This window comes from Puma concolor, chromosome E1, assembly GCF_028749965.1.
Source record: "Puma concolor isolate L17-30 chromosome E1, mPumCon1.1.hap2, whole genome shotgun sequence".
NCBI classification, from domain to species: Eukaryota; Metazoa; Chordata; class Mammalia; order Carnivora; family Felidae; genus Puma; species Puma concolor.
In genome coordinates this window covers 9,231,758-9,258,224 of record NC_141680.1, presented here as the reverse complement: position 1 = coordinate 9,258,224, position 26,467 = coordinate 9,231,758, and the positions used below count along the sequence as shown (strand labels likewise).

The 26,467-nt window shown below is 51.6% G+C and overlaps 1 protein-coding gene across 1 annotated transcript in view; it reads left to right on the top strand.

The window, feature by feature from the left end:
• CDRT4 (CMT1A duplicated region transcript 4) overlaps positions 1-3,176 on the top strand; it is a 31,542-nt gene extending 28,366 nt beyond the window's left edge. Inside the window, exons 2-3 of the mRNA XM_025920333.2 lie at positions 471-548; positions 2,049-3,176. Coding sequence (XP_025776118.2) covers positions 471-548; positions 2,049-2,506 — 536 coding nt within the window. The 3' untranslated portion in view covers positions 2,507-3,176. The remainder of the gene's footprint in view (positions 1-470; positions 549-2,048) is intronic.
• Positions 3,177-26,467: the final 23,291 nt, after the last annotated feature.

Genomic DNA, 26,467 nt, shown 5'->3' with positions numbered 1-26,467 from the left:
CGAACTCACGAATTGTGAGATCGTGGCCTGAGCCGAAGTCGGACGCTCCACTGACTGAGCCACCCAGGTGCCCCTCAACACTTGTGTCCCAACAAGCCCTTCATACAGAGGCAGCCGTCTTCCAGTTCGAGAACCACTAGACCACAGGTCCCATCAAACTACCCACACGCGTGGCCTCATAGAGCATTGAGACTTCTCTATTTCAGCCTGTACTTGGGGCACCTGCGTCTTGACTCTGGGCTGTAGCCCATGTCTGCCCCTCCCTCTCCTCCGTGCTGGCTGAGAAGCATAGCCAGGAGGCGGAAATTCGGCCCAGCAACAGCACAATGGGACTCTGGTAACAAAGGTGACATCTACTGGGACTTCCCAAGCTGAGCTCCCCTGCCCTCTCCCCCGCTCCACGGGAGACCTGTCCTCTTCTTGAAGATCGCCCTGTGGTAACCCTGGCTAACAAGTGTGTTTTCCCGAAGGTATCTGGGCCTTGAATGTGAAGAAGAACTCTTTAATGATGGAGGTGATTGAAGCAAGAAAGGCGAAGAGAGACAAAGGTAGGGCTTGGGGCTTAGCAACGGGAGCTCCTGCTGCAGAGCTGGTCGAAGCTTCCAGACCTGGGGAGGGAAGGCAAAGGGGTGGGGCTCCAGGTGGCGGCTCCTGTTATACGCGTAGAGAGAGTATAGCCGCGGAGGACTGTGGTTCATCATGACCTTCGCCTCTGCCAGATACAAGCAAATGCCTCCGCCTGCAAGGTCATTGCATTCTTTAATAAATATATTTTATTTTGAAGCAATCTCCGTACCCCCAACACGGAGCGCAAACTCATGACCTCGAGCCCAAGGCTAGCATGCTCTATTGACTGAGCCAGCCAGGTGGCCCGAGACCTTTGCATTTTGCATTTGCTTTGAGGGCACAGAAATGAGCCCTCGAGTCTATACTTGGAAGCTTGGGTGTGCGTGTTTTGTATTGTTTTGTTTTGTTTTTGGCGAAAGGTGATGTTGCACATCTTGCCTTCCTTGGGCCGAATAATACACAGTTCTTGCAGGGAAATGAAACCTTCCACAATCCGTTCTTTATTGACAGAGCTGCTCCTAAACGAGCTCCAGCTCAGGAAACGTCCGCCAGGCAGCCTGGGAATAACTGTCCAATCTGCATTTTCTCTGGTTATCCCCACGGCTAGTGTTTTTTTTTTTTTTTTTTTTTTTTTTTTTCACCGAATTTAGGTTGGACACGGCGAGACCAACATTTTAACTTCCTTGCCTTCCCCAACCCCCAAAGGAACGGGCTGTTTGGTACACTAATGAACAGACTTTCTAGTAAAGCCTCCCTAACCCCAAATGCTTGAAACCTCTGGCCAGCGCTATAGTGAAAAGCTTGAGGATTTTTGATCCCCTTAGATTTGAGTTCAACGCCCCCCATTTGCTAGTTGTGCAAGCTAATCCGCTTCAGTAAAAGCTTTGCATAACTTATTTCTTGTAACCCGCAAGAAGGCTCTATGAGATCTAATCTTGCTCGGCCCACGATTTGACCCAGGAGGCAGCTACGGTTTAGAAGGGCTACCGGGCTTGCTCGAGGTTCACGGTGATCTCGCAGGTAGAGAAGGAGTTTGGACTCAACCGGTCTAATTGCACAGCCCGTGTGTCTCAGGGCTGACCTGTCGCGCGAACCTGTTCCAAGCCCTTCAAACGTATCGTTTTGGCTGATCCTTACAATTGCCTTCCGGTAACCAATTTTATCGGTGAAAAAAACATTAGACGGTCAGAGTGCGCACAATTTGACGTTCTTCGAAGGTCTGAGGCTGAGCCTGCCAGCCTCCCAAGGTCCCCCACCTTTTACCACCACGCTGTTCTTCAGCTGGTAGACACTCTGGAATGTCACTCTGTCTCCCATCTTTGGATTCGCTCTTATCCCCGCTGAATACAAGGGGTGTAAGGGCCGTTAGGCATGATGGGGGAAACGTTCAAAACGTGGTTCCAAGACCCTCCGATTCGTTGAAGAACTGGACGGTGGTACCCGAGTGCCTCTAAATCACCCGTGTTTCTCTTTGCTGGTAGAACTCACAGAGAACATCGGGCTTCCCCTGAGTCTGCTTGAAAAGCACAGCCCGTGGCCAGCCTATGTCACCTACACGTCCCCGATGGTGAAAAAACTCATTGAGAGAAGCAAAGCCAGGGACCTGGGTTCTATGCAAGCACTTGAAGAAAGCCAGCGGGCCTCAAGGCAGAGCCAACCTTCCGGGATCGCGCAGCTGAAAAGGAGAAAGTCATCTAAGTCCTCCGGAGACGCGATGTCCAAGGACGGGAGGTCAGAGACCATGTTATCGGTATGGAGCACGTATTCGGTGACAAGCCTGGGGCCCGCCGTCATGCCCGAACCGATACGCTTTCATACGGAGTCCAGAGAAAACCCCACTGCAAACTATAACAAGATCATCTTCTCTCGAAAACCTATGATGAGGATCCTTCCATACAGCTCACTTCTAGCCAACAAGGAGACACATTCGAATATTTAGCAGGGAGTCCCTGCAACCACCCACCGCCCTCCCTTCCCAAGACGGTACAGCAACGAAGCTCCATTTGTCACCAATTTTATTACGTCCTCTGAATGTGAACTTGCCCCTGCTTGTGCAGAGGTTGGCCGGAGACAAACCGGATCAGAATGTGGGCCGCGGGTGGGGGGTGGGGGATGGGGGGTGGGGGAACCCTCTCCAGCGTCACCATCTGGTAGGGATGGGAAGTGCCATGTTCTAGTTCTTGCCGTAGACTCTTAGAACCTAACTGAGGGTGAATCAGTCCTGGTCTAGGCAGGAGACAGAAATCACCCCGGTTGTGATGCCAGCGATAATGTAATGTGAAGAATTACTAACCAGGTGGCTGAAAAAGGCAGGGGGGAGGCCACACAGGTATTAGGGGCGGTAGCACCTGTAGGAAGCAGTTTTCACAAGGCTGCACAAGGGAAGATATCGGACTTGTTAAAGTTAGGCACTTGGAGAAGGGGTGCGCAGGCTGAATCTCAGATTTCTGAGATGCGGGGGACAGGGGTGCTCCTCAGCAGGTTCCCGGGGTCTCTGAGCTCGGAGAAAAGTTCCTGCGGGGCCGGTACCTCTGAAACTGAGGAGGAGAAGGTCTCTGGCTGAGGCGGGCTCCGTGGTTGCTGAGAAAACCAAAACGCCGGAGTCCAATGCTTCTGGAAGGGATTGACCCTGCCTGAGTGAACAAGAAGCACTCTGAGTGGAAACAGGGACAGGAAGCCAATAGAGGTAAACAGGAAGAAGACCCGGAGAGAGCTTCTCCGTCCTTTTCCAGCTTTGTGCCCCCTCTCCCCAGTCCCCCCGATGGGCAGAGCCTATCAGAGAAGAGAGCAGGCGGGCGGTCTGCAGAATCCCAACCCCAGCCTCTCCCAGCAAAGTATAAAAGGACAGACTCGAGGCCAAGAGAATGTTAGCTTCAAAACTAGCGTGGCGGGGTTCTGAGTGATTCCACCTTGCTGCACCTGGCCCCCCGAACTTGGCATTGGGATTTTTTTCCTCGGAGGGCTTACAAAGTGGCCGTGGGGACGTGAGTGTCCCCTGTTGAACCATGGAGGAGTTTTCTCTCCCGTATTTCTCCAAGGCTTGCCTTGTGGAGTCGAGCTGGCAGGGGAGAAATTCCTGGCCGGACCTTCAGCTGTCATTTATCAGACCACACTTAAAATTGGTCCCCCCCCCCCCCCCCCCCCCGCCGTGCTTTGAGCAGTTCCCAAGAGGCCCCAGGGCAACTGATGTTAAACTGAGTTTCGAAGCAGTCAAGCCCTTGTCTTTAGATTCAAGGGGGATCTTGTCAAGAGAGGGAGACCTAGCTGATCTTACCTTTGGGGTTTGTCTATTGAGCAGGGCTCCACTGATCGCTCGTCTCTTCTTTGACCTCTATAGTCATATCTGTGAAGCAATGAACACCCACCTCGCTTCCCTCAGCAGAGGCGTAGAGGATGTGATGTGCAAGTCGCTATGAGGGCCATTCGAAGAAGCTGGATTTGCCATCCACGTGGCCACTCTCTGCATACACGAATCGTGCAGAAACGTCGGCACTCACCTCTGGCTGCTGTGAGTATGTTGGGAGAGCTGCACAAGTGAGGAGCTCCGGACCGATTCCTGGGGTATCCGACCTTGGCCAGAACCAACTCTTGCACAAATATAGGTGGTTTCCAGCTGAATGACTGCATTTTGTATCCGCGGGTCATTTATACACGTGGAGGCAGGTGATACATTTCTCCAACGAGACTTACCTTTCTTCTATCCTTTGACGGGAATTTATAGCCAGAACATATCTGGAGTGTCTTTGGGAGCATATTTACCTATCCTGGGAGCACCAGGGATGTCTCTCGGGTCCTCGTGAACGAAGCTAGTCCCACCAAATGTCTAACATGGAGCGTGAGAGTTGATGGAGATTTGGGATTATTTCTTCCAATCCCTTTGAGGGCCGAGCGGTTACGGTTTGAGACAAAGCTTTCTAGGTCTTTAACGCTTTTTACAAACGTGTCTGTATGCTCTCTAAATTAAAATGGTTTTCTTGGGGCGCCTGGGTGGCGCAGTCGGTTGAGCGTCCGGCTTCAGCCAGGTCACGATCTCACGGTCCGTGAGTTCGAGCCCCGCGTCGGGCTCTGGGCTGATGGCTCGGAGCCTGGGGCCTGTTTCCGATTCTGTGTCTCCCTCTCTCTCTGCCCCTCCCCCGTTCATGCTCTGTCTCTCTCTGTCCCAAAAATAAATAAACGTTGAAAAAAAAATTAAAAAAAAAAATGGTTTTCTTTCTTTTTTAGACAGATAACATCGTTTAGATTAAGGTAATTCTCAGCCCGTTGTAACAACACAAGCATGAGCGGAAGGACAGTGACACCTTAGGTCGTCATGAAAATTGCTTGTGTCTGTGACTACAGCCCAGACACGCTGCCCCAACCCCCCAGCCCGAGGCAATTGTAAGAAAGCACAGGTCTAATTCTTTTTTGAAGCGGGTGGTCTGTGTTCGGGCCCAAGCCGGGATTCACGGGCCCAGCCACCGTGGGGGTTTGACCGGCTAGGACCACGTTTGGGACTGAGGAGGCTTCAGGGAAGAAGCCGTGTTCGGACGAGACCAGCTGGACCCAGCAGTGAAGCCTTGGTCACTGGAGGAGGGGGAAGGGGATCCTGAATGATCTGTGGAGTCTGTTGTTTAGATTTGCTCTTTGGTCCAGACCTCCCTGCGCGCGATGGAGGTGGAGGCCCATGAGTCGCACCGTTAAAAGGCTCTTTTGCTAAAACCCGAGAAAGCCCCAGAATATGCACGAAAAGGGGGAGGAGAGCTTCTGGATTTCACAGCACACCAGCACGCAGGGTCCTGGGTCTGGCAGGGATCGGCGGATTGCTTGGTGGGAAAGCTTTGTGCGTAAAAACTTAGAGAGAGAGCAGGCGTGAAGCCCTTCTGGTGTTGGGGGCGGGGGCCATGGAAGGAAATGGAGATTCTTCCTAGTGTAACCTCATCAGCCTGTTCAAGCTGGAGGGGTCTGGGCCATCTCCAGTTCCTCCAAGCGTGTTGAACTTCCGTCGCCGGGAGGGAACTAGCTCTCTCTGATGTTTCCCAGACCACAGCCTCTTCCAGTTTATCTCCTCAGCATCTGGAATGTTCCGTTTGGCAGGGGAGCGGCTTCTCTCGGTCTCCCTGCTGTAGTAGGTTTAGGAAACACCCGACTGTGTATTTTGTTGGCCCTTCCGGGTTGCTCTGTCACCAAGGCCTCGTTCTGACACATACCGGGGAGCTGTTTTTGAACAAAAATCTTGGGCTCCCGCACACCGCGATGGTATGTATCCATTCGCAAGTTCTATCGTTGCTGTTTCAACGGTTTAACCTGGGCTGCTTTTCGTTTTCACTCTGGCGGGTCCGTACGGGCCTCAAAGGGTCCCACGTTCTTCAGCGTCTCAGCCGGGGCCCCAGAGCACGTCTTGAAGATCAGGCTGCTTGCCAGATGAGATGCCCTGAAGGAGGGGACTGCGGAAACCCGCTATGCAGGTACATGCAAGCCAGATGTTTGGGGGTAGTTTGGGAGCTGTCTGCCTGGGATAGGAGGCCTGGAATTATGGACCTCAAGAATCAGGGACCTTAGTAGCAGTGCATGGGACTAACACAGCACGAACCGTTTTCTTTTCTCGACCCGAGGTCCTTATGCGGGAGACAACGACTTTCACGGTGGTCCCCTTGGCCATTCTGTTAGGACAGGGAGAACAAAACAGGTACCCTGAGGTAGGGCTTTTGACCCGTGGGCTTTGCTAAGGGTCCTCAGAGGAAGCCGACAAGTTCCCCGGGGCAGGGAATCCGGCACGGGAATCCCCATCAGGGACTGACGGTGCGAGAGAACACCGCAAGCGGGCATCCCGGGCCTGTGACTTCGCCCCACCGGCGACAGAGGTGGTGAAAAGATCCCCAAAGTGCTTTTGGTGAGGTGTGTGTGTGTGTGTGTGTGTGTGCAAATGTTTGCATCTAGACCATGTGGCTCTCTTCAGCCTTGGCTGAGTCATTCGTTCCTAGAAGCTCTTTGGTATCCCCACCCTTCTCGAGTGACCGCACATTTTCAGAGCCCGTGCTTCATCGGGGCCAGATAAGAGAGGACCGAACGAGAGATCGGAGGCGGGGAGTGCACGGGGACGGGGGATCTGCTGTGATCCGATGCGCTCAGAGCCCGACTGAAGCTCAGGCCTGGGTTTATGTTCATCCAGTAATCAGGAAACCTTTTCTCTGCCTCCTTCACCACTCCTCCCCCATCCCAACCTCTTACCGGGGACCCCGAGCCTCAGCCAGCTACCGAGGTCACACGACAGTGTCCCAAACCTGTCGGGTAATGGCTGGGCCAGGCCTGTTCCTGGACGGAGCGTGTATGTGAGTTTTCTCTGGGGCTTTGCTGATAGGCGGCATGCAGGAACACCTCAATTTTAGGTGGAACCCATGTTACCCCATGCTCTGTGCCTTGATCCTGACCATGACCCGATTTGCATACGGCACAGGGCAGAATAAACAGTGGCACGAAAAAGATATTGGAGGACTTGGGGTCGAGACCCCTATCTCTCCTTCTGGGCTCTGTATCCCAGGGGAAATAAAAATTGCTATTGCCCCCCTCCCGCCCCCCCCACCCAGGCCCCTCTAGGAAGAGCTTCTGGCTGGGGGGACCCAGCTCGTCTCACATCAACTCACTTCCTTCCTAGAGCCTGCTTGGGATTCTCTCTCTCCCTCTCTCTGCCCCTCCCGGCTCGTGAGCATGCTCTCTTTCTCTTGCAAAATAAATAAACTTTAAAAATTATGTAAAAAGAGGGGCGCCTGGGTGGCTCAGTCAGTTAAGCGTCCGACTTCGGCTCGGGTCACGATCTCACGGTCCGTGAGTTCGAGCCCCGCGTCGGGCTCTGTGCTGACAGCTCAGAGCCTGGAGCCTGTTTCCGATTCTGTGTCTCCCTCTCTCTCTGCCCCTCCCCCATTCATGCTCTGTCTCTCTCTGTCTCAAAAATAAATCAAACATTTTAAAAAATTAAAAAAAATTTATGTAAAAAGGTAAAGTTCTTTCTAGTCCCGATAGCATGGTTCACACTGAGGCTCCCGATGTGTTCTCTCCGGTGTCATGGAAAAAGGATTACGGCAAGAGGCAGGATTAATATCGGGACAGCTGCTCATAAAAAAAAAAAAAAAAAGTGAGGTCATGGCAAATTTGGGGCCAAGCTGAAATTTTTTTAGTGGCCTGGTGAGTTTCTCGGACTTTGCAGATCTGCCTTTAGTTTACGCTTGGCCCCGACTTTTGTGTTTGTTTGTGTCGCACCATGGAGCCGTCCTCTAGCTCGGGCGTGCTTTGGGTTAGGGCCTCTCCCTCGCGACCCCTTACAGCAGCACGGGGCAGTGTCCACATTTGCACACTGCTCTTTCTATGACACTCCCCGCCTGCCCGCCTTTCTGTCCTGGAGGCCTGGGCTGGGCAGCTTCAAAGGAGACCTTGGGGCCCCCTTGCTGTCCCCACCAGACCTCGGGCAGGCCTCCGGCATTGGCCCCCGGCCCGCTGAGCCCGAATGCAACTTCCCCAGGTCTCCGGAGCAAAAAGATGAATTCTGCCTTTCTGCTTCTTGTCCCTGACAGACGGCCCTGCTTCCCACCAGCGTTTCCAGGCACGTGTAGGCCCCTTTGTGGAGTTGGGGCAAAGGGTGCATTTGGAGCTGGGGAGAAAGCCGTGTGCGGTCTCATGGTTCCCCCTGTTCGACATTGGCCTTCCTCTATCTCCTTCCTCCATCTGTCGCACCCGCGGAGCACCTCCCCCTCTCCACCTCTTCCTCCCTCTTTCTCCCCTTCCTTTCGACCTCGTTATCTATGTAATAGTTTGTTGTCATTTCAAAGTCAGATGAGGCTTGTTTGCAGTGGTTCGGACTCCCGGAGGTGTGAGTGCCCAAGATGACCTTGACATTATAAACCTCAGGAGAGGCACATCCTTTTCACGTTCAGACACCGAGAGTCTGGGCCTCCAACCCGAGGATAGCAGGAGGTTCCCAGGTACTCTGAGGGCAGCCCGGAGGAATGCTTGCATATTCCACAAGAACTTCCTCATGGCCACCTGTCACCCTGGCCATCCGTCTGCCCCCAGAAGCACTGCTTCAAGGTCCTGGGTCCCTGCTGTCTTGCTTCTCCCCAGCCGAGCCTTTGGGGACCCCTGAAGCCTCCTGAGGCCTAGCCTGTAACTTCTCTGAAGACTCAGGATCCCAGAAGCACAACCGAGTAAATAACAATTGCTACGAGGAGCGTCTACTTTGGGAGGCCTACAAGCCTCGACCTGATTTCTGTTCCCTGGTGAGGGCCCCCTCGACCTCCAGCACGGATCTCAGTGCCTCTCCATTGAGTCAGAATCCAGACCCAATTCGGCCTTATTCCTGGAGATACTGGAACCACCTACACCTTACTTTCTGCAGTCAATAGCTGCCTTCTGTTCTTTTCTTCTTCCTCTCCCCCTCCTCCTCCTCTTCCTCCTCCTTTTTGAGACAGAGTCAGAGAGGGGCAGAGAGAGAAGAGAGAGAATCCCAAGCAGGCTCCACACCGAGTATGGCGACTGACGCGGGGCTCGATCTTACAACGGTGAGATCATGACCTGAGCCGAAATCAAGAGTTGGACGCTTGGGGCGCCTGGGTGGCTCAGTCGGTTGAGCATCCGACCTCAGCTCAGGTCATGATCTCACACTCCGCGAGTTCAAGCCCCGCGTCGGGCTCTGTGCTGACAGCTCAGAGCCTGGAGCCTGCTTCCGATTCTGTGTCTCCCCCTCTCTCTGCCCCTCCCCCTCCCCTGCTCATGCTCTGTCTCTCTCTGTCTCGAAAATAAATAAAAACATTAAAAAAAAAATAAAAAGAGTTGGACGCTTGACTGACTGAGCCACCCAGGCGCCCCAGCCCTCTGTTCTTCATCGCAAACAAAATTGCCACCAAGAATGCCAACTGCCTCATTCAGGAGATAGGGTTTAGTTTTCCTGGCCTGGAAAAGACAATCACAATATTCAACAGAAGAGTGAAGTGTTTGCGATAACTGTGACTTTGTCACTGGCAGGAATCACGGGCATTTTCAGAGCACAGGATGGTTGTGGACACCTTGAGGTACTGTGTATGCTCACTGCTTTTTTGAAATGATGGTAGGCATGAGACTTGCTGCTACATCTTGTTATTTAATGCATTAATACAACCCACAGTCCACTTCAGAAAGATCTACTTTATTTTTATTTTATTTTATTATTTTTTTAATGTTTTTATTTATTTTTGAAGGAGAGAGACACAGAGCATGAGCAGGGGAGGAGCGGAGAGAGAGGGAGACATAGAATTTGAAGCAGGCTCCGGGCTCCGAGCTGTCAGCGCAGAGCCCGATGCGGGGCTCGAACTCACGAACTGTGAGATCATGCCCTGAGCCGAAGTCGGACGCTTAACCGACTGAGCCACCCAGGCGCCCCCAGAAAGATCTATTTTAAAAAAACGCTTTGAGAGACACCTGCGTGGCTCAGTCAGTTAAGTGTCCAACTCTTGATTTTGGCTCAGGTCATGATCTCATGGTTTCGTGAGTTCGAGCCCCACATCGGGTTCTGTGCACTGACCATGGGGATCCTGCTTGGGAGTCTCCCTCCTTGCTCTCTCTACCTTTCCCCTGCTCATTCTCTCTCTCTCTCTGTCCACTCCACCAAGCAACCACTATTTATAGTTGGCATATCTCCTTGCAGACTCTTTCTTCGATGCAGATACAGTTTTATTTAGTATGTGGATATACAAAATATATGCATATCATAATACACACGATTATTTTTTTTTTTTCATCGTTTATTTATTTTTGGGACAGAGAGAGACAGAGCATGAACGGGGGAGGGGCAGAGAGAGAGGGAGACACAGAATCGGAAACAGGCTCCAGGCTCTGAGCCATCAGCCCAGAACCCGACGCAGGGCTCGAACTCACGGACCGTGAGATCATGACCTGGCTGAAGTCGGACGCTTAACCGACTGCGCCACCCAGGCGCCCCGCACACGGTTATTTTTTAATGGGATCGCTCTACATACTCTGCAACTTGCTTTTTTCACTTGACAACCGTCCCTGTTGAGGTACGTAAGTTGCCCCCATCCTTTGGGATCGCTTTGAGGTGCCAGATTTCCTTCACCTGTTCCTGATGGAGAAACAGGTTGATCCGTTTTTCCCTCTTCTGACTATGGCTGCCATGGATCGCCAAGTCTTTCCTGAGGGGTCCTTCCCCTTGTCTTCTCATGACCACATCCTTGAATGTCCTGGCCACTTTTGAGGGGCTGCTCCTGAGGAAATTGAGGTGGGTCGGCTCTCACGAATGGGAGCCCCAGATTGAAGCTGCTCTTCCCGTAGGCTCTTGAGGCATCTATGTGTCTGTTGGTGGGAGAATTCTGCCCTCCCGAATGCTCAAACAGGATGACCAGAGATCCCGGTGCTCAAGGGATCGCAAAAGAGGATAATAATGAAGCAAGGCAGGGTTGGTGGCCACTTCGCCCTTCTTTTTATGACGTCTAAGTCCCTGCACAGCGTCTTATTCAGGGATCCTTGTACAGTTGCGCAGGCTGAGAACTGCACCACTTCACAATGATGGGTGTAGGGATGCAGTTTCACATAGACTCTAATGAGAATGAAACTCCCTGAGTAGTGTGTGACACGACAACCCTGGCCTTATGGGTAGAAATGGCTGAATTAACGCTTCCTTTAAAAAAAATCATTGTTTTTATAAAGACGGGATCTTACAAAATACCTCTCTTGTTAATTGAAGGTTTTGTTTTTAAGTAATCTCTACACCTAATGTGGGGCTTGAACTTCCAACCCTGAGATCACGAGTTGTCCGCACTACTGACTGACTCAGCCAGGCACCCCACAAAATACATTTCCTTGGCTTTTCTCACGTAACAGTGAGATGTTGCCTCATGGACGTCTTTGAAGTCGACAGGTAGAGATCTAACTCACTTTTCTTAATAGCTGGGTGACTTCCCTCTGTAATCAATCCTTCCCGATTCGATTTGCTGGTTTGATTTCCGCAAAGTCTTGGGGCTCTGGGTTTCCTTTCTCTCCAACCTGCCCTCAGATTTGGCTCAGTGTGGTAACACCTTACGTTTGTAGGAAACCCCTGAATTCTCAAGTGTGTTCACGCACGTTACTTCATGCGTCAAGCACCCCGAGAGGGGGAGGACCCAGGTTAAGAGAATGTCCTAGGCTCACGCGAGCACAGGAATTGCATCTAACTCCCAGGCCTCAGTTGTCCTCACCAGACAGCGTGGCCTCTCCACCCAGGCATCCACGAGCCCCGCCTGATTCACAGTACCTGCCCTGGGTCATCTCTGATTTGGTGGCTCACGGCTCCTCCAGTGAGGGCATGGGGCAACAACCCACCTGGGGACGTGTGTGTCCAGCAAACGGTCATGGAATTCCGCCCTGTAGAACCAGAACTAACATCATCACTGCTGGTAAGCCCCCACAGGGCCACGACCTCAGCCAGCATGTTGGGTTTGGGCCGGTGGCTCCCCGTGGGGGACGCACGTGGTAGGAGCTCTGCTGTGAGTCTGGGGCCTGGCAGTGGGCCACGTGGGGTGGGGCTGCGGGGTTCCTGAGATGGCTCTTCACTGGCCTGTAGCCAGACAAAGACGTCCCTGAAAATCAGGAGAGACGTTCGAGAGTATAGGCCTCTTATGGTTTCAGCCACCTGCTGAAAAGTTGTTTTAACAAACACACAAATCTACAACGACTCCCGGGCGAACGGCGTCACCTGGGGTTGTGCAATTGCACCGCCACCGTGTGACCACACAGGGAGGCCCAGGAGGGAAGGGATGCCTGACTCAACACTTGAAGGGCAAGTAGGATTTAGCCTGGAAAGCTGTGTGTGTGTGTGTGTGTGTGTGTGTGTGTGCGCAGGGGATGAGGAGGCCTTTCACTTAACTAACCGCATTGGTGAAGACACCGAAGTAGAACAGCGTTTTTAGAAATACGTCCACAGGGGCGCTTGGGTGGCTCAGTCAGTTAAGCGTCCAACTCTCGACTTGGGCTTAGGTCACGATTTCGCGGTTCGTGGGTTCGAGCCCCGAGCTGGGCTCGGAGCTGACGGTGCAGAGCCTGCTTGGGATCCTCTGTCTCGCTCCCTCGCTGCCCCCTCCCTGCTCTCACTCTCTCTCAAAATAAATAAATAAGCATAAAAAAATAAAACATTCACAGATCCTTCGACGCCCTTCCCTTCAAGCCACGGAGCTTGATTTCTCTCCTCTTGAGTGGGGGGCCGGACTTAGTGGCCTACTTTAACGAGTAGAATATGGCCGAAGGGAAGATTAGGTTATGAAAAGACCGTGACTTTGGTCTTGGGTGGCCCACTCTCTGCCTCAGATCCCTTGCTTGTGGGGGAAACAAACTCTCACGTGGTGTGACCAGCCCTGTGGAGAAGTCCGTGAAGACTTGTGCCAACAGCCGGGTGAGAGAGCTCGGAGGCGGATCCCCTGGCCCCCTCAAGGGACGGCGGCCTTGGCCATCCCCTCTGAAATCTCATGAGAGACTTTACGCTCGAACCACCTAGCCACGCTGCTCCCCAGGTCCTTCACCACTAGAAACGCTGTGACGTAATACGTGTCGGTTGCGTTAAGCTGCTACATTTTGGAGTAATGTTTTACAGACCCTTTGATCATTTAGTGGGAAGGAATTTAGCCCATTCACGCCATTCAACGAAGGTCAGGGTGGCTGGGCAGAAGCGGTGTTTTTCGCACCTCAGAGTTCTTACAAGGTGCCTTATGCATGTGCCAAAAATGCAGAGTCCCGGGACCCACGTGGAGAGAGCATGACTTAGTAGGTCTGGATGGGGCCCAGAGGTCTGCATTTTATTTGCTTGTTTGTTTATTTACTGAGAGGGAGACGGAGAGAGAGAATCTTAAGCAGGCTCCACCCCAGCTCGATCTCACCACCGTGAGAACACGGCTTGAGCGAAAATCGAGAGTTGGACCCTTAACTGATTGCACCGCCCAGGTGCCCCCAGAGATCTGCATTTTCAACAAGTTTCTCAGATAATTCCAATGCAGGTTCCCTGGCAAGCACTTTGAGAAGCAAAGGTCGGTAGGCTGAGGGACCCCAGTGGAGGCTGGGGGTGGGGGCAGGTAGAGGGTAAAGGTGGGTCACCTTGGAAAAAACAAAACCAAAAGGCAAACCTCTTTCCTAGGACGACGGACGGCCACAGCAGAGTTTGGGGCAAAGCAACAGCCTAATCCATAAGCAGAGGCTGAGACCTGTTTGGATTTCTTCTCTCGTTGACCTGGCTTATCAATAACTCAACGCTGAACCTTAAAGATAGGGTCGGTGAGGGAAAGCAGGGCATAAGGCCTGCCTTTGAGGAACTCACAGGTAATTTTAAAAAGTCATCAGTGTGAAAGGTTGTGCCCTTATTGCAACAAAGCTGGGCCTGCTCAGAGCCTTTCAGAACTCCATTTCCGGTAATCCTTTCCCGAGTGGGGTCATGGGCTATGCCAACCGCCAGTTGCTTTAGAAGCGTAGAATGATCGAGTGAACGGATTCGCTTGAGATGATTTTATAGAGATCCTTTACTCTCATGCAATCGTTTCGAAGACGAAGAGACAGAGGGTCAGAGAGGCCCAGTGATTTGTTCAAGCATTCGAGTTCAATATGTCTGAAGCGGGCCCCAGGAGAGGTAGGACGTGGGTTTGGTGCAACTCCTTGAGCTCATCTCTTAGCCCACCCTGCTTCCTTCTGTTGTTTTCCATCTTTGTGTGCAGGGCATCGAATGGCAGCATCCATGGTGGAAGGAAGTTTGTGCCCCCTCGGATTCCTGCGTCCCACCCCAGGCCCCTGCAACCCTCCACCTGGGAGCCTTCTCCTGATGCCGTGGACTGCAACCCACCCAGGCAACCCCTCGATTATTGAGCCATCCGGGAATGAGGGGGTCCCTTCCTGGGGGATGTTCTTTGATCTTGCATTTCACACAGGGCAAAGGGGCTCTTAACGGAAAAAGCAATTTGGGCACCGTAAAACCGAGAAACCAAATATAATACAGATGAATTCTCTCTCACACCTCCCTGCCCACCCCCCACTCTTCCCCTTCCTGGAGGCGACCCCCATTACGGCTTGGCGCACATCTGCTTGGAAATTTTCTCAGTTGGTTCTTTTTTTTTTTTTTTTTTGTAACGTTTATTTATTTTTGGGACAGAGAGAGACAGAGCATGAACGGGGGAGGGGCAGAGAGAGAGGGAGACACAGAATCGGAAACAGGCTCCAGGCTCTGAGCCGTCAGCCCAGAGCCTGACGCGGGGCTCGAACTCACGGACCGCGAGATCGTGACCTGAGCTGAAGTCGGACGCTTAACCGACTGAGCCACCCAGGCGCCCCCTCAGTTGGTTCTTAAAACCCGGGGTCAGATCGTGTCATATCTCCTCTCGGTATAAAGCCGGAGTCCCTCAAGCAGGGTCCGCGGTGTCAGCGCAGAGCCCGATGTGGGGCTTGATCTCGCGACCCTGCGATCAAGACCAGAACTGAGATCCAGGGTTGGAGGTTTAACCCACTGGGCCGCCCAGGTGCCCCCGCGGAGTATACTGTTGTGTGAAACTTCATACTGTGTGTCACCAGTATTTAGCCGGTTAAACCTCTGGGTGGACGTCTGGACGGAGTCCAGTCTCTAGCTATGGCAGACCGAGCTGCAGGTGGCCCTGTGTCTCAGCTCACGTGAGCAAGGACATCTGCAAGACAGGATCCTGGAAGTGCAGCTGGCGTAAACGTGCGTCTTATTTGGACAGACATTCGGAACGGGTCACAGCTGTCTACGCTTCCCTCCACCGTCGATGAGAATGTTGACTTCGGCACATCTTAAGCAGCAGCGTGTATGAATTAGCAAAGTTTCGTGGGGCTCAGTGGGGGAAGCGACTGACTTCGGCTCGGGTCACGATCTCGCAGTCGGTGAGTTCGAGCCCCGCGTCGGGCTCTGTGCTGACAGCTCGGAGCCTGGAGGCTGCTTGGGATTCTGTGTCTCCCTCTGTCTCTCTCTACCCCTCCCCTGCTCACGCTCTGTCTCTCTCTGTCTCTCAGTAACAAATAAAAACGTTAAAAAAAAAAAGAGTTTCCATCTTTGTCGACCTAATTTGTAACAAAACATTTTTTTTAATATTTTTACAGACCTTAACTCGCTTTCTCTTTTTTCTTTGTATTAAAAAAAAGATTTTTTTTTTTAACATTTATTTCTTTTTGAGAGACAGAGAGAGACAGAGCACAAGTGGGGGAGGGGCAGAGAGCGCGTGAGATGAGACACAGAATCCTAAGCAGGCTCCAGGCTCCGGGCTGTCAGCACAGAGCCCGACGGGGAGCTCGAGCTCGCAGACCGGGAGATCATGACCTGAGCCGAAGTCAGAGGCTTAACTGACTGAGCCACCCAGACGCCCCTCTTTGCATTTTTAAAATATGTCATTTCTATTTTCTTCTGTGTGTGTGTGTGTGTGTGTGTGTGTGAACATCTCGTTTCTATGTTTTGCTCATTAAAAAAAAATTGAGTTGTTGGCCTTTGACTTGTGGTTTATGAGTCCTGTTTTCATAGTAAGCCCTTCATATATTGGTCCTTTATCCATAACCTGTCTTTCAAATGTTTTCCCCATCTTTCCATTTGTATTCTGACATCATTTTGGTGTTTTGGGGAGGGATGAAACTTTAAATATTTATACAGTCAACATCAATATTTTTATTTATGCCTTCTGAGTTTTTTTGTTTGTTTTTTGTTTTTTGTTTTTTTAGAGAGAGAGAGAGAAAGTACAAGCAGGGGAAGGGGCAGAGGGAGAGAGAGAGAGAATCTCAAGCAGGCTCTGTGCCCAGCACAGAGCCCCATGCCCGGCTCAATGCCATGACCATGAGATCATGACCTGAGCTGAAATCCAGAGTTGGAGGCCCAATTGACGAGGTGTCCCTTCCCCCGGGTTTTTTCTTAATTAGAAAGGCTGTCTCCTCTTCCAAGGTTACATAAAAAACGATCTCCTGTTCTTTCCTGGTACTTCCATAAATTTTCTCATTTTTAAACGCGTATCACAAGAACATTTAGCATATGGACATGAAAGAGAACTCAGGTGAACGTCCCCCCCCCCCCCCCCCCCGCCACGGTGAGTCGGTTTTTCCAACAATATTACTGAATGATCCACTTTTCCCTCGGTGGCTGGATATTTGCCCTTTTTTTACACATTAAATTATTCCGTGTTTTCCAGTATCTTTCGGGACTCTCAATTTTGGTGCATTGATCTGTCTGCCTGTTTATGTGCCAGAATCAAATTGTTTTCATTGATGCAACTTTAAAATCTCTCTTACCAGCCGATAAGAGGAAGCCCAGAGGGCTTTGCTGTAATGTTTTTCTGTCACCGAGCCTTTTGGCAAGAACGAACGTGATTTTTAGGTAGTAAAATCGCCCTTTTTTTTCTTAGATGACCAGACGGGCGCGTGGAATATAGACTCCTTTCTTGTGTTAACTGACAGGCCTGTCTTCCCTCCCAAAGGTTGAATTTCGTAACCAGGTGATTGCAGCCTAAAAGCCCTATTCCTTCCCTTCCCCTGAACTCGTAACCCTGTCTGCAACCAAATCTGTTGAGTTGGGTGCCGTGGCTGACGTTATTTCTAGCAGGTGTGATAGGGAGGATCCAAACTTGAATTTACCAAGTCCTGCAGCTGTCTGAAGTTCTGCCTTTTTCACTGGAAAGAAAAAAAAATAGAAGAACGCAAATATCCCATCCTTGGCACTCTTGAAATATGACTGCTACAAACAATCCCATCAAATACTTAAAAAGAAAAAAAAAAAAAAAAGAAAAAAAATGAACTAACCAAAAAAAAAAAAACAACAACAACAAAAAAACCCACCCAACCAACCCCCAAAACAACAACAACAACAGCAACAACCCCAAAGCACGGAGCATGGGGTCAAGGCTGTGGGGCTAAGGCCCAACGGAGCTACTGTAGACCCGGCTGGTTTTCCTCGGCTCCTTCCTGGCCTGCCCGAGGGCCTGCCCAAAGTCCCTGGACACTCAGTGGGAGCTTGGTATGAAGTTAATGTTTTGAGTGGGTGAGGCGTAGGAAGCAAAAGCAGATATTTAGACATTTTTTTCCCCTCTGCTTTTTTTTCTCCTAGAATATTCCTGGCGTCCACAGGAACAGGCCCCCATTGTGCACCCCTACCCCGGACCGCTTGGCACGGGGGGCGCTGTCTGCGGCCTCTTGAGAGACCATCTTGGAGGGTGTGTGAGGACCCCCGGGGAGCAGACACAGGACAGCCCCGGACTCAACCCCGACCCGGCCCGACCCTGACCTGGGCTGAGCAGGCACGAGTCTGCCTTCCGCTCCCCTCCCCCAGGCATCTAGAGCCGCAGAACCATCCAGACCTCATGAACAGGATTAGAGGTGCCCAGAGCCTGGCGCTTGTGAGCCGAGTACCGGGCAATCCTTCACCCCTTTCTTGAAGACCACGTTGATAAGTGTCTGAAAGGGACAAGGGCAGGTGAGGAGTGACCGAGCCTTCAGCCCTTCCTGGCACTTCAGTGTCGAGCTCAACTAACAGGTATTTTGCAGAACCTGCCCCGGGGGTGAGGCAAGAGGGACCGAAACACCCGTAAGTGGCCAGGCCTGTGGGATGCCCTCGAGGGCGCCGGTGCAGAAGCACCCCAGGGCTCCGGGGACCATCTAGGGGGCCCTACTGGGCCATCGGAAGCCACTCCTGCCTTGCTCTCTCGCTCGGTCTTGTCTGTTCAGTTAAGTGTTCTTCTCTGTTGAAAAAGGTCCCTCTTCTTCCTTCCCAGGATTCTCTGCCTTATCGTAGAATTAGCCAGCGTTCTCTAGAGACACAGAACCAGTAGGACATATGGACACACGCACAAGAGCACATTGATTATAGGAATTGGCTCGTGTGCTTATGGAGGCCGAGAGCTCCCATCATCTGCCCTCTGCGAGCTGAAAGTCCACTTACAATTCAACCTGAGCCCGCAGGCTTGACAATGGGGAGTCCGACCCTGTAAGCCCTGGTGTGAGTCCCAAAGCCAGAGAACTAAGAGGGCCGATGGCTCCAAGGGCAGGAGGTGGTGGTCGTCTCAGCTCGGGCAGAGGGAGAGAATTCACCCTTCCTTCACTGTTTTGTTCTCCTGGAACATTGGATGAAACCCCCCTGCCCTGGTGAGGACGGGTCTTCCCGCACTCAGCCTACCCATTCGTACGGTGATCTCTTCCGGAGACACACTCGGAAATTACGTTTTACCAGCTCTCTGGGCCTCCTGCAGCCTAGTCAGATTGACACAGAGAACTGAACCATCACAGTCATCCCCAGGAGGGCCTGGTAAAAATTGGGTGTTGGTGGCATGAAACGAATGCTTGGCATCGCCTTCCCCGGTAGACCAGCTGTCCGTACTCTCACCTCTAATTACACGGGGCTCGAACTCACGGACCGCGAGATCACGACCTGAGCTGAAGTCGGACGGTTAACCGACTGAGCCACCCAGGCGCCACCCCCCCCCCCCCCCGCCCCAACTCCTTCAATGGAAGAAATATCTTCACCAGACTGATAATACAATTGGATCAGGGAAGAGTTTCACTTCTGTGAGCTTCCACTGTGGACGCAGGAGAAAGCCTTACGTGGGGTGGGCGGGAGTGGGGGCCTGCGATCAGGAGCACATGATTTGGAGAACCTCCAGGGACAGGTTGGAGGGCCACGGATCTGTCATCACCGGGAAAGCTGAGTCCCACGGGGCCTTGCGCCGCATTTTTTTCTGAATAGGCCCTGGAAAGCAAGGACGTCCTCTGAGGGGAGCTGTAAAAAGAGGGGGTCTTTAGGAGAGGGAGCTGGGCAGGGCGGGTTTGGCGCTGGGTGATGGGGTCATCTGTAGCTCCAGCCCTGTGTCCACCTTGCTGCAGGAACTCAGGGAAATCACTTGGAATCTCTGTTCTTTTCCATAAAACACGGGGATGCGATCAGAAAAAGCTCCAGGGGCACCTGGGTGGCTCAGGTCACGATCTCACGGTGGTGAGATCGTGGAGCCTGCTCCACGAAAAAAGAAAAAAAAAGCCGAAAGGAAAATCTCCAGAAGCCATCTAGCCCATCACGGCACACATGGATGCTTCGTTCACAGATGCCTTGGTTTTCAGGACAACATTTCTCCTTATTTGAGCGCAAAACCAAGATGCATGCTGTCAGGAAGGCAGCTGGCTCCGTGTTTGGACGGAATGGCCAACGCGCAGAGAGAGAAGAAACAGACTGTGTGCACATTTTGTTTACCAAGCCAGCAAATGTTTACCGGGGACTCGTGGTTGCGGACTCAGTGTCTCCAACACCCGCCCCCCCGTCCCGCTCCTTTGCAGTCATTTGTTTTCATTTCCCTGTCCCCGGGGACCTGTGAGACCTGGGTGCGTTGAGGGAGAGCAGGGTTCAAACTGCATTCACGTCTCCGCTCACCACACATTTGTTGAAACCTACTTCGCGCTTCGAAGGCTCTCAGGCGGTTGGCGCGAGATTCTTCTCTATTCGGGGCTTAGTGGGAGGAGGGTAGCCGAGAGGGTAGGTGGAAAATAGCAGGCAGGACGGGATGGTGCGTGTGCGAGGAAGGCCCAGGCTGAAGGTGTCGTAGGTGCTCAGAACAGAAGAGGTCAGCAGGGAAGGCAGGGGGACGCTGAAGATCCCTGGGCAGTGGCAGAAGTAAAGCCATGCGAGGGGCGCCTGGGTGGCTCAGACGGTTGAGCGTCCCACTTCGGCTCAGGTCACCATCTCACAGTTCATGGGTTCAAGCCCCGCGTGGGGCTCTGTGCTGACAGCTCGGGGCCTGGAGCCCGCTTTGGATTCTGTGTCTCCCTCTCTCTCTGCCCCTCCCCCGCGAGTGCTCGTCTCTCTCTTAAAAATAAATAAACGTTAAAAAAAAGAGAGAAATAAAATGAGAGCTTAGGACTTTCCAAAGCAAGGTGAACGGCGCGTCTAAATAAAGCAGGATGCCCCCAAGGCTGAGCTGAGAGGCCAGCGGAGGCCCTGTCAAAGCTCTGGTTACCGCAGGCCCCACGGCGGGGGAGGGGTGCACACTGCGGGGTGGGGGGCACCGGGTGCCAGGCGGTGCTGGTTGCCCTGAGAGGCACCTGCCGTGCCCTGAGTCGCCGCGTGCGTTCAGAGCGACCGCCGGCAGCTGGCAGTTCCATTCCGACACTTGAGATGCAGCCCCAGGCCCCCGGATCCCTGCGCTTGGGGCCCTGGGCATGCCGGACAGGCCAGACATACAGGGGACATTATTCCACAGCCCTCACGCTCTCCTAAAGCTGGAAGCAGGCTCTGCAAAGCGGGGCCTCTGCGCGGGTGCCCCGGTAGTCCTGACCCCTCCCCGGGTGGTAGTGAGCACGCTGTCTTGAGAGGAATAAAAAAAAACCACGCTTCCGGGCCTGTATCCTGCAGGGGCTTCTAGCATCACACCGGCGCCGGGGTTAATGAACGTGACGCGGCTTCTAGTGCTGAAATTCTATCCTCCTGCGGAAGTGCATTTGTGCTGGCCGGAGGTATTTATAGACCAAGACGCCATAAAGCAAGTCCTATGATGGAATGCACGTGAACTTGCCCCAGGAAGCTTCCCAGCACTTCCAGACCTGGCCCTGCTTCGCCTTGGTGCTCCTTGGGCTGGAGGATCTCACCAGGTGGCTAGCACTTTCCACAGGACATTTGATCATCTGTGCGTAAAGCTCCCTCCTGCCAGCCCCACCCCGGAAGCCCCTCTCCTCCCGCCCCCACTCCGTGAGGCAAGGACTGCCCCCCTCTCCCCTTTGAACCCCAGCACTTAGCACAGGGCTTTCCATGCAGGAGGCGCCCCGCTAAAGGTTGGGGAGCAGAAGAAAAGTAGGCAGGCACCTGATGTGTCTGCTTGCATACAGCAATGTATGAACTTTGTGCCCCAGGACCATGGACGTTAGGAAAATGGCCCCCATGACCTGGCCGGCTTCCTGGGGAAGCACAGGCTTTGGGGCAGAAAGGGACAAGCAGCTTCTGGGGAGATGCCCAGTCCTTCGAGCTCAGATCTTCCTTTCCCAGAAGGTGATGTCCCAAGGAAGCAGCCAGATCCAGGGGACTTCCGGGCCTTGGCTCTCGTGGCCCCTTTGGGGGACGAATGGCCGGTCCTCCCAGCTGGCTTAATTTTGAAATGCTGATTTGGTGCCCACAGGAGCCGTCACGAGCACCTAAGACAAGTTGATTCGCCTCCAAGAGATTTCTTGTTTTGGACAGCTGCAGCATCTTCCCCGGACGTGGCGTTCCTCTCGGATTCTGCGTCCCCCCCCCCCCCCCCGCTCCTCCCCACCTGTGCTCTGTCTCTCAAAAATGAAGAAACGTTAAAAAAAAAATTGAAAAAAAGAAAAAGACCAGTTTTGAATCTGAAGTTCATCCGGAGCAGGGAATAGAATAGCCAGGCAAGTTTGGCACGGCGAATATGCATAACACGCCTGAATGTATGCTAATTAGTGGGTTTGGTGATAGAGTTCATGTTACCAAGGCCGGTTAGCCCAAGGGATAAGATTTATGCAATAATAGACACAGGCATTGGCAATGTTAATGGTTGTCTAGGCTCTCTGAGAACTAAACATAATGTATAGGTATTGCATATATAATTTAACCCCAGTCACGCAGGAAAAATACAAAACGGACCTTTCTCTCTGTCTAGGCCTAAAAGTTGGTGCAGTGGGGCGCCTGGGTGGCTCCGTCGGTTAAGCGTCTGAGTCTCAATTTCGGTTCACGTCATGATCTCAGTTTCATGAGTTCAAGCTCCACGTCGGGCTCAGCGCTGACCCTGTGGAGACTGCTTGTGATTTCCTCTCTTTCTCTCTCTCTCTCTCTCTCTGCTCCTCCCCTGCTCACTCTCTCTGTCTCTCTCAAAATAAATAATAAACTTAAAAAAAAATAAAATGCTTCTGCAGAGAAACTCAGAAACTCAGCCAGAACTCAGAACACCCCCTCCTCAAACTGCACACACACACACACACACACACACACACACACAGAAACATCTTTAAATGGCCATCACATCCACTAACCATCCCCTCTCGTGCTTGTGTTTCCTTTAAAACTCATTTGGAGTTTTTGGTTTCGCGTGTAGTATGTGTTTAACTCTAGAAAAGAACAGGAAAAGGCAGCCAAAAGAAAAGAAAATTAAAGCTGTTAGATGTGGCTGTGAACAGTTTTGTATATGTCCGTTCAGAGTTGTATTGAAATACACACACGGCTATCGATCTACTTATTGTCTATCTCTAAATATGTATTTACAAAAGTGGGGTTAAACACACACCGTTTAGGTATTTACAAAAAACGACATCGAGTAGGTACCATTCTGAAAGTTCCTTCATCGTTTCCGTATCAATACACGTATCTGCACTCATCATCTTCAAGGGCTGCCTAGTCATGGTGGAAAGTCTTTATTTTGAAATGTTTATTTTTGAGAGAGAGAGAGAGAGAGACAGACAGAGCATGAGCGGGGGAGGGGCAGAGAGAGAGAGAGAGAGAGAGAGAGAGAGAGGGGGGGGGGGCACGGAATCCAAAGCAGGCTCCAGGCTCTGGGCTGTGAGCGCAAAGCCCGATGCGGGGCTCGAACCCGCAAACCACGGGATCGTGACCTGAGCTGAAATCGATGCCTAACCCACTGAGCCCCCCAGGTGCCCTGAAAGTCTTCTTGACGAGGAGACGGGGAGATGGGAGAAGGTACTGGAACCAGGCGAATTGTCACATTCCGATACACAGGCACTTGTGAAATGATTGTTGATGGAGTAAAACATCAAAGAAAGACTTCTCAAAGAGAATAGTTAACTTATCTGGGGATGTATTGTAAGGGCTTTATTAGAGGGATTTTGGATCATGGGAGGCTTGTCCTTAACTGAGTCAAAACGTAATATTCTCCAGCCACTCTGCTAGCTCGGGGGCTTGGAGACTCATTTTTTTTTTTTTTTGGACATAGGATATTCAGTAAATCTGGACAAACTTGAGGAGCCACCCACACTTTAGAGAACTTTTTAAACCAAACTTTCTGGGATTTATGCATCACCACACAAAAATTTCCCATGACTGAGATGACCGAGAGGGAATACAATACTGTGTTTCATAAACAGTTGAATCTCTTGGCTCAGGGAACAGGGGCCGAGGAGACATCATAAGTGGAGCAGAGTCTTAGAGATATCCGCGGGTTTTTGTCAAGGTCAGAGGCAGAACCACCGACACGGCAGTCTGGGTGACGGTCCATGGTGGAGGTCAAGAGCAGAGTCTAAATACATGCCCCGGTGGCTAAAAAGGATGGCCAAGATGTCGGGCATTCTTAATAAATATTCCAGGCAGCCCAGGGGCTTCTGGCCAGCCTGATGTGAATTTAAGGGGAAAGAAATAATTATTTTCTGGAATGACCCCATTACCAACATTGGACCCGTGTTATCTTGTGTCTCTGGTGATGGGATAAGAGAGACCCCCCTGACCTGGACAGCTCCCTCCTCCGCTCACCGATGTCTGAGGGTGACTCACCTCAGGCACACTGGAGTCATCTCCTCTGGGTGGCCTATTTCTTGTCGGTACAGATAGGCCCCCTGTCCCGCTCTACTCAGTGGGCTCAGCCACACCTAAGGAAGAAACTTGGGGCTGCTTCAACTATACAGTTGGGGTGGCCCGTGAGGTCAAGCCCCCTTAGTTTGTGCAAGAAACACCTTGCAAGCTGAGTGAGGTGATCTTGAGAAATACATCCCCAGATGCCAAAGTGGATCCGATTTGCTTTTACCCGGAACGGTCCTTGCCTCCCTGGCCCCTTGGAGCTCTAGGTGAGGATACGACCACCCAAATTTCCAGCTCCCTGACACGTTCATTGATTAACGTTTTGGATCAAGGCTACCTCTGTGCTAATAGGTTGAGTTCCACCTTTGGGTGGCATAAGAGATCCATCTGAGTATGGGACGTGTTTGAGGTGAGCTCTGGGCACCGGAAGACCGAGCTGGCCCGCGTCTTGCCCAACACGTTTGCCAGGGACATGCCCTTCTTCTGCTTCTCTTATAGGTCAGTCACCCAGAAGCCAGATCTTGGCTTCCCTACTAACATACCCCATAGCTTACTGGTTCTACCTTCTTGAACAGGGTCACTTGGGGGAAAGAGAGTCATTGATCTTGAGGTCTAAGTCCCTGAGTTTTTAAGTTTTAAAAATTGTGGCGAAGTGCGCACAACAAAATGTCCCATCTTAACCATTGTTTAAGTAAAAAAATTTTGAGTGTTTATTTATGTTTGAGACAGAGAAGGAGAGAGAGCACGAGAGGGGAAGGAGCAGAGAGAGAGGGAGACTCATCATCCGAAGCCGGCTCCAGGCTCAGAGCTGTCAGCACAGAGTCCGGCGTGGAGTTCGAACTCACGAACCGGGAGATCACGACCTGAGCCGAAGTCGGTCATGCTTAACCGACTGAGCCACCCAGGCGCCCCATAACCGTTTTTGAGAGCACAGTTCAGTGACGTTAAGCACATCCACACTATTGTGCGGCCGGCGACCTCCACCCGCCCGCAGAACAATTTTCCTCTTGCACAACTGGAACTCTGTCCCCATTCAACACTAGTCCCCTGCCCCTTCCTCCCGCAGAGCCCCCCGGCCACACCTTCCCACCTTCTGTATCTATGAATTCAGTGACTCTAAGTACCTCATACAAGTGGAATCATACACTATTTGCCCTTTGGGGATGGGTTTCTTTCACTCAGCGTGATGTCTTCAAGGTTCATGTGGCAGTACGTGTTAGAATCTCCTTCCTTTTTAATATTTCGTTGTATGTATGTGCATATTACATTTTGTTCGTCCATTCCTGTGTCTGTGGACATTTCGGCTGCTTCTGTTGGCTACTGTGAAACACGGGCGTGCGAACAGGGCCTTGGTTTTTTAAATAAATTTTTAAAGTTTATTTTACTTATTTTGAGAGAGAGAGAGTGAGGGAGATAGAGACCACACACTGATAGTGCGGAGCCTGATGTGGGGCTCGAACTCATGGACCGCGAGATCATGACCTGAGCTGAAATGGAGTGGGTTACTTAACCGACTGAGCCGCCCAGGTGCCCCAGCCTTGATTTATTTTATTTTTTAAAAATGTTTATTTATTTATTTATTTATTTATTTATTTATTTATTTTTGAGAGAGAGAGAGAGAGAGAGAGAGAGAACGAGTGTGAGCGGGGGAGGGGCAGAGAGAGAGAGGTAGACAGAGAACCCAGAGCAGGTTCCGAGCTGTCTGCCCAGAGCCCTACTCGGATCTCGAACCCACGAACTGTGAGATCATGACCTGACCTGAAGTCAGATGCTTAACTGACTGAGCCACCCAGGTGTCCCGATTTTTCTTTTTTTTTAATTAAACATTTTTACCTAGGGGTGTTTACAGATTCACGTGCACTCATAAGAAATAATACAGATGTGTGTGTGTGTGTGTGTGTGTGTGTTTAATTCTATGTAATTTTATCACGCGCATAGGTTCATACATACACCCACCAACCAAAATCAACGTAAAGATCAATTCCGTCACTATGTCGTTACGAGGATGTCTTGGGTTGACGAGGCCCCAGTGTTCAGTGCTAGATTTCATGCTCCATTTCCAAAGGGTGAGAGGCAATCACATAAGTCGACTCTTGTCTGGAGATGTCCTACTGCAGATTCCTGGTGGATGCCACGGTGACAGCAACGGAGACCTGAGTCCCTCCATCACCACACCGCTAGTCAAATCCCATCCAGTGTCACCGGAATTAAATCCCAGGAAGAGGCCTTTCAGATGCAATGCCTCCATTAGACCCTTGTTGTCCAACAGCAATGCAATGTGAGCCGGGTGTGTAATTGTAAATTTAAGAAAAAAACACCCGAGATTAATTGTGATAATACGTAGCTAATCCAACCTACATAAAATGTAATACTTTCAACGTGGGATCGGCACAAACATTGTCGATGAGGGATTTTACATCCTGTCTTTGATCACCAGTG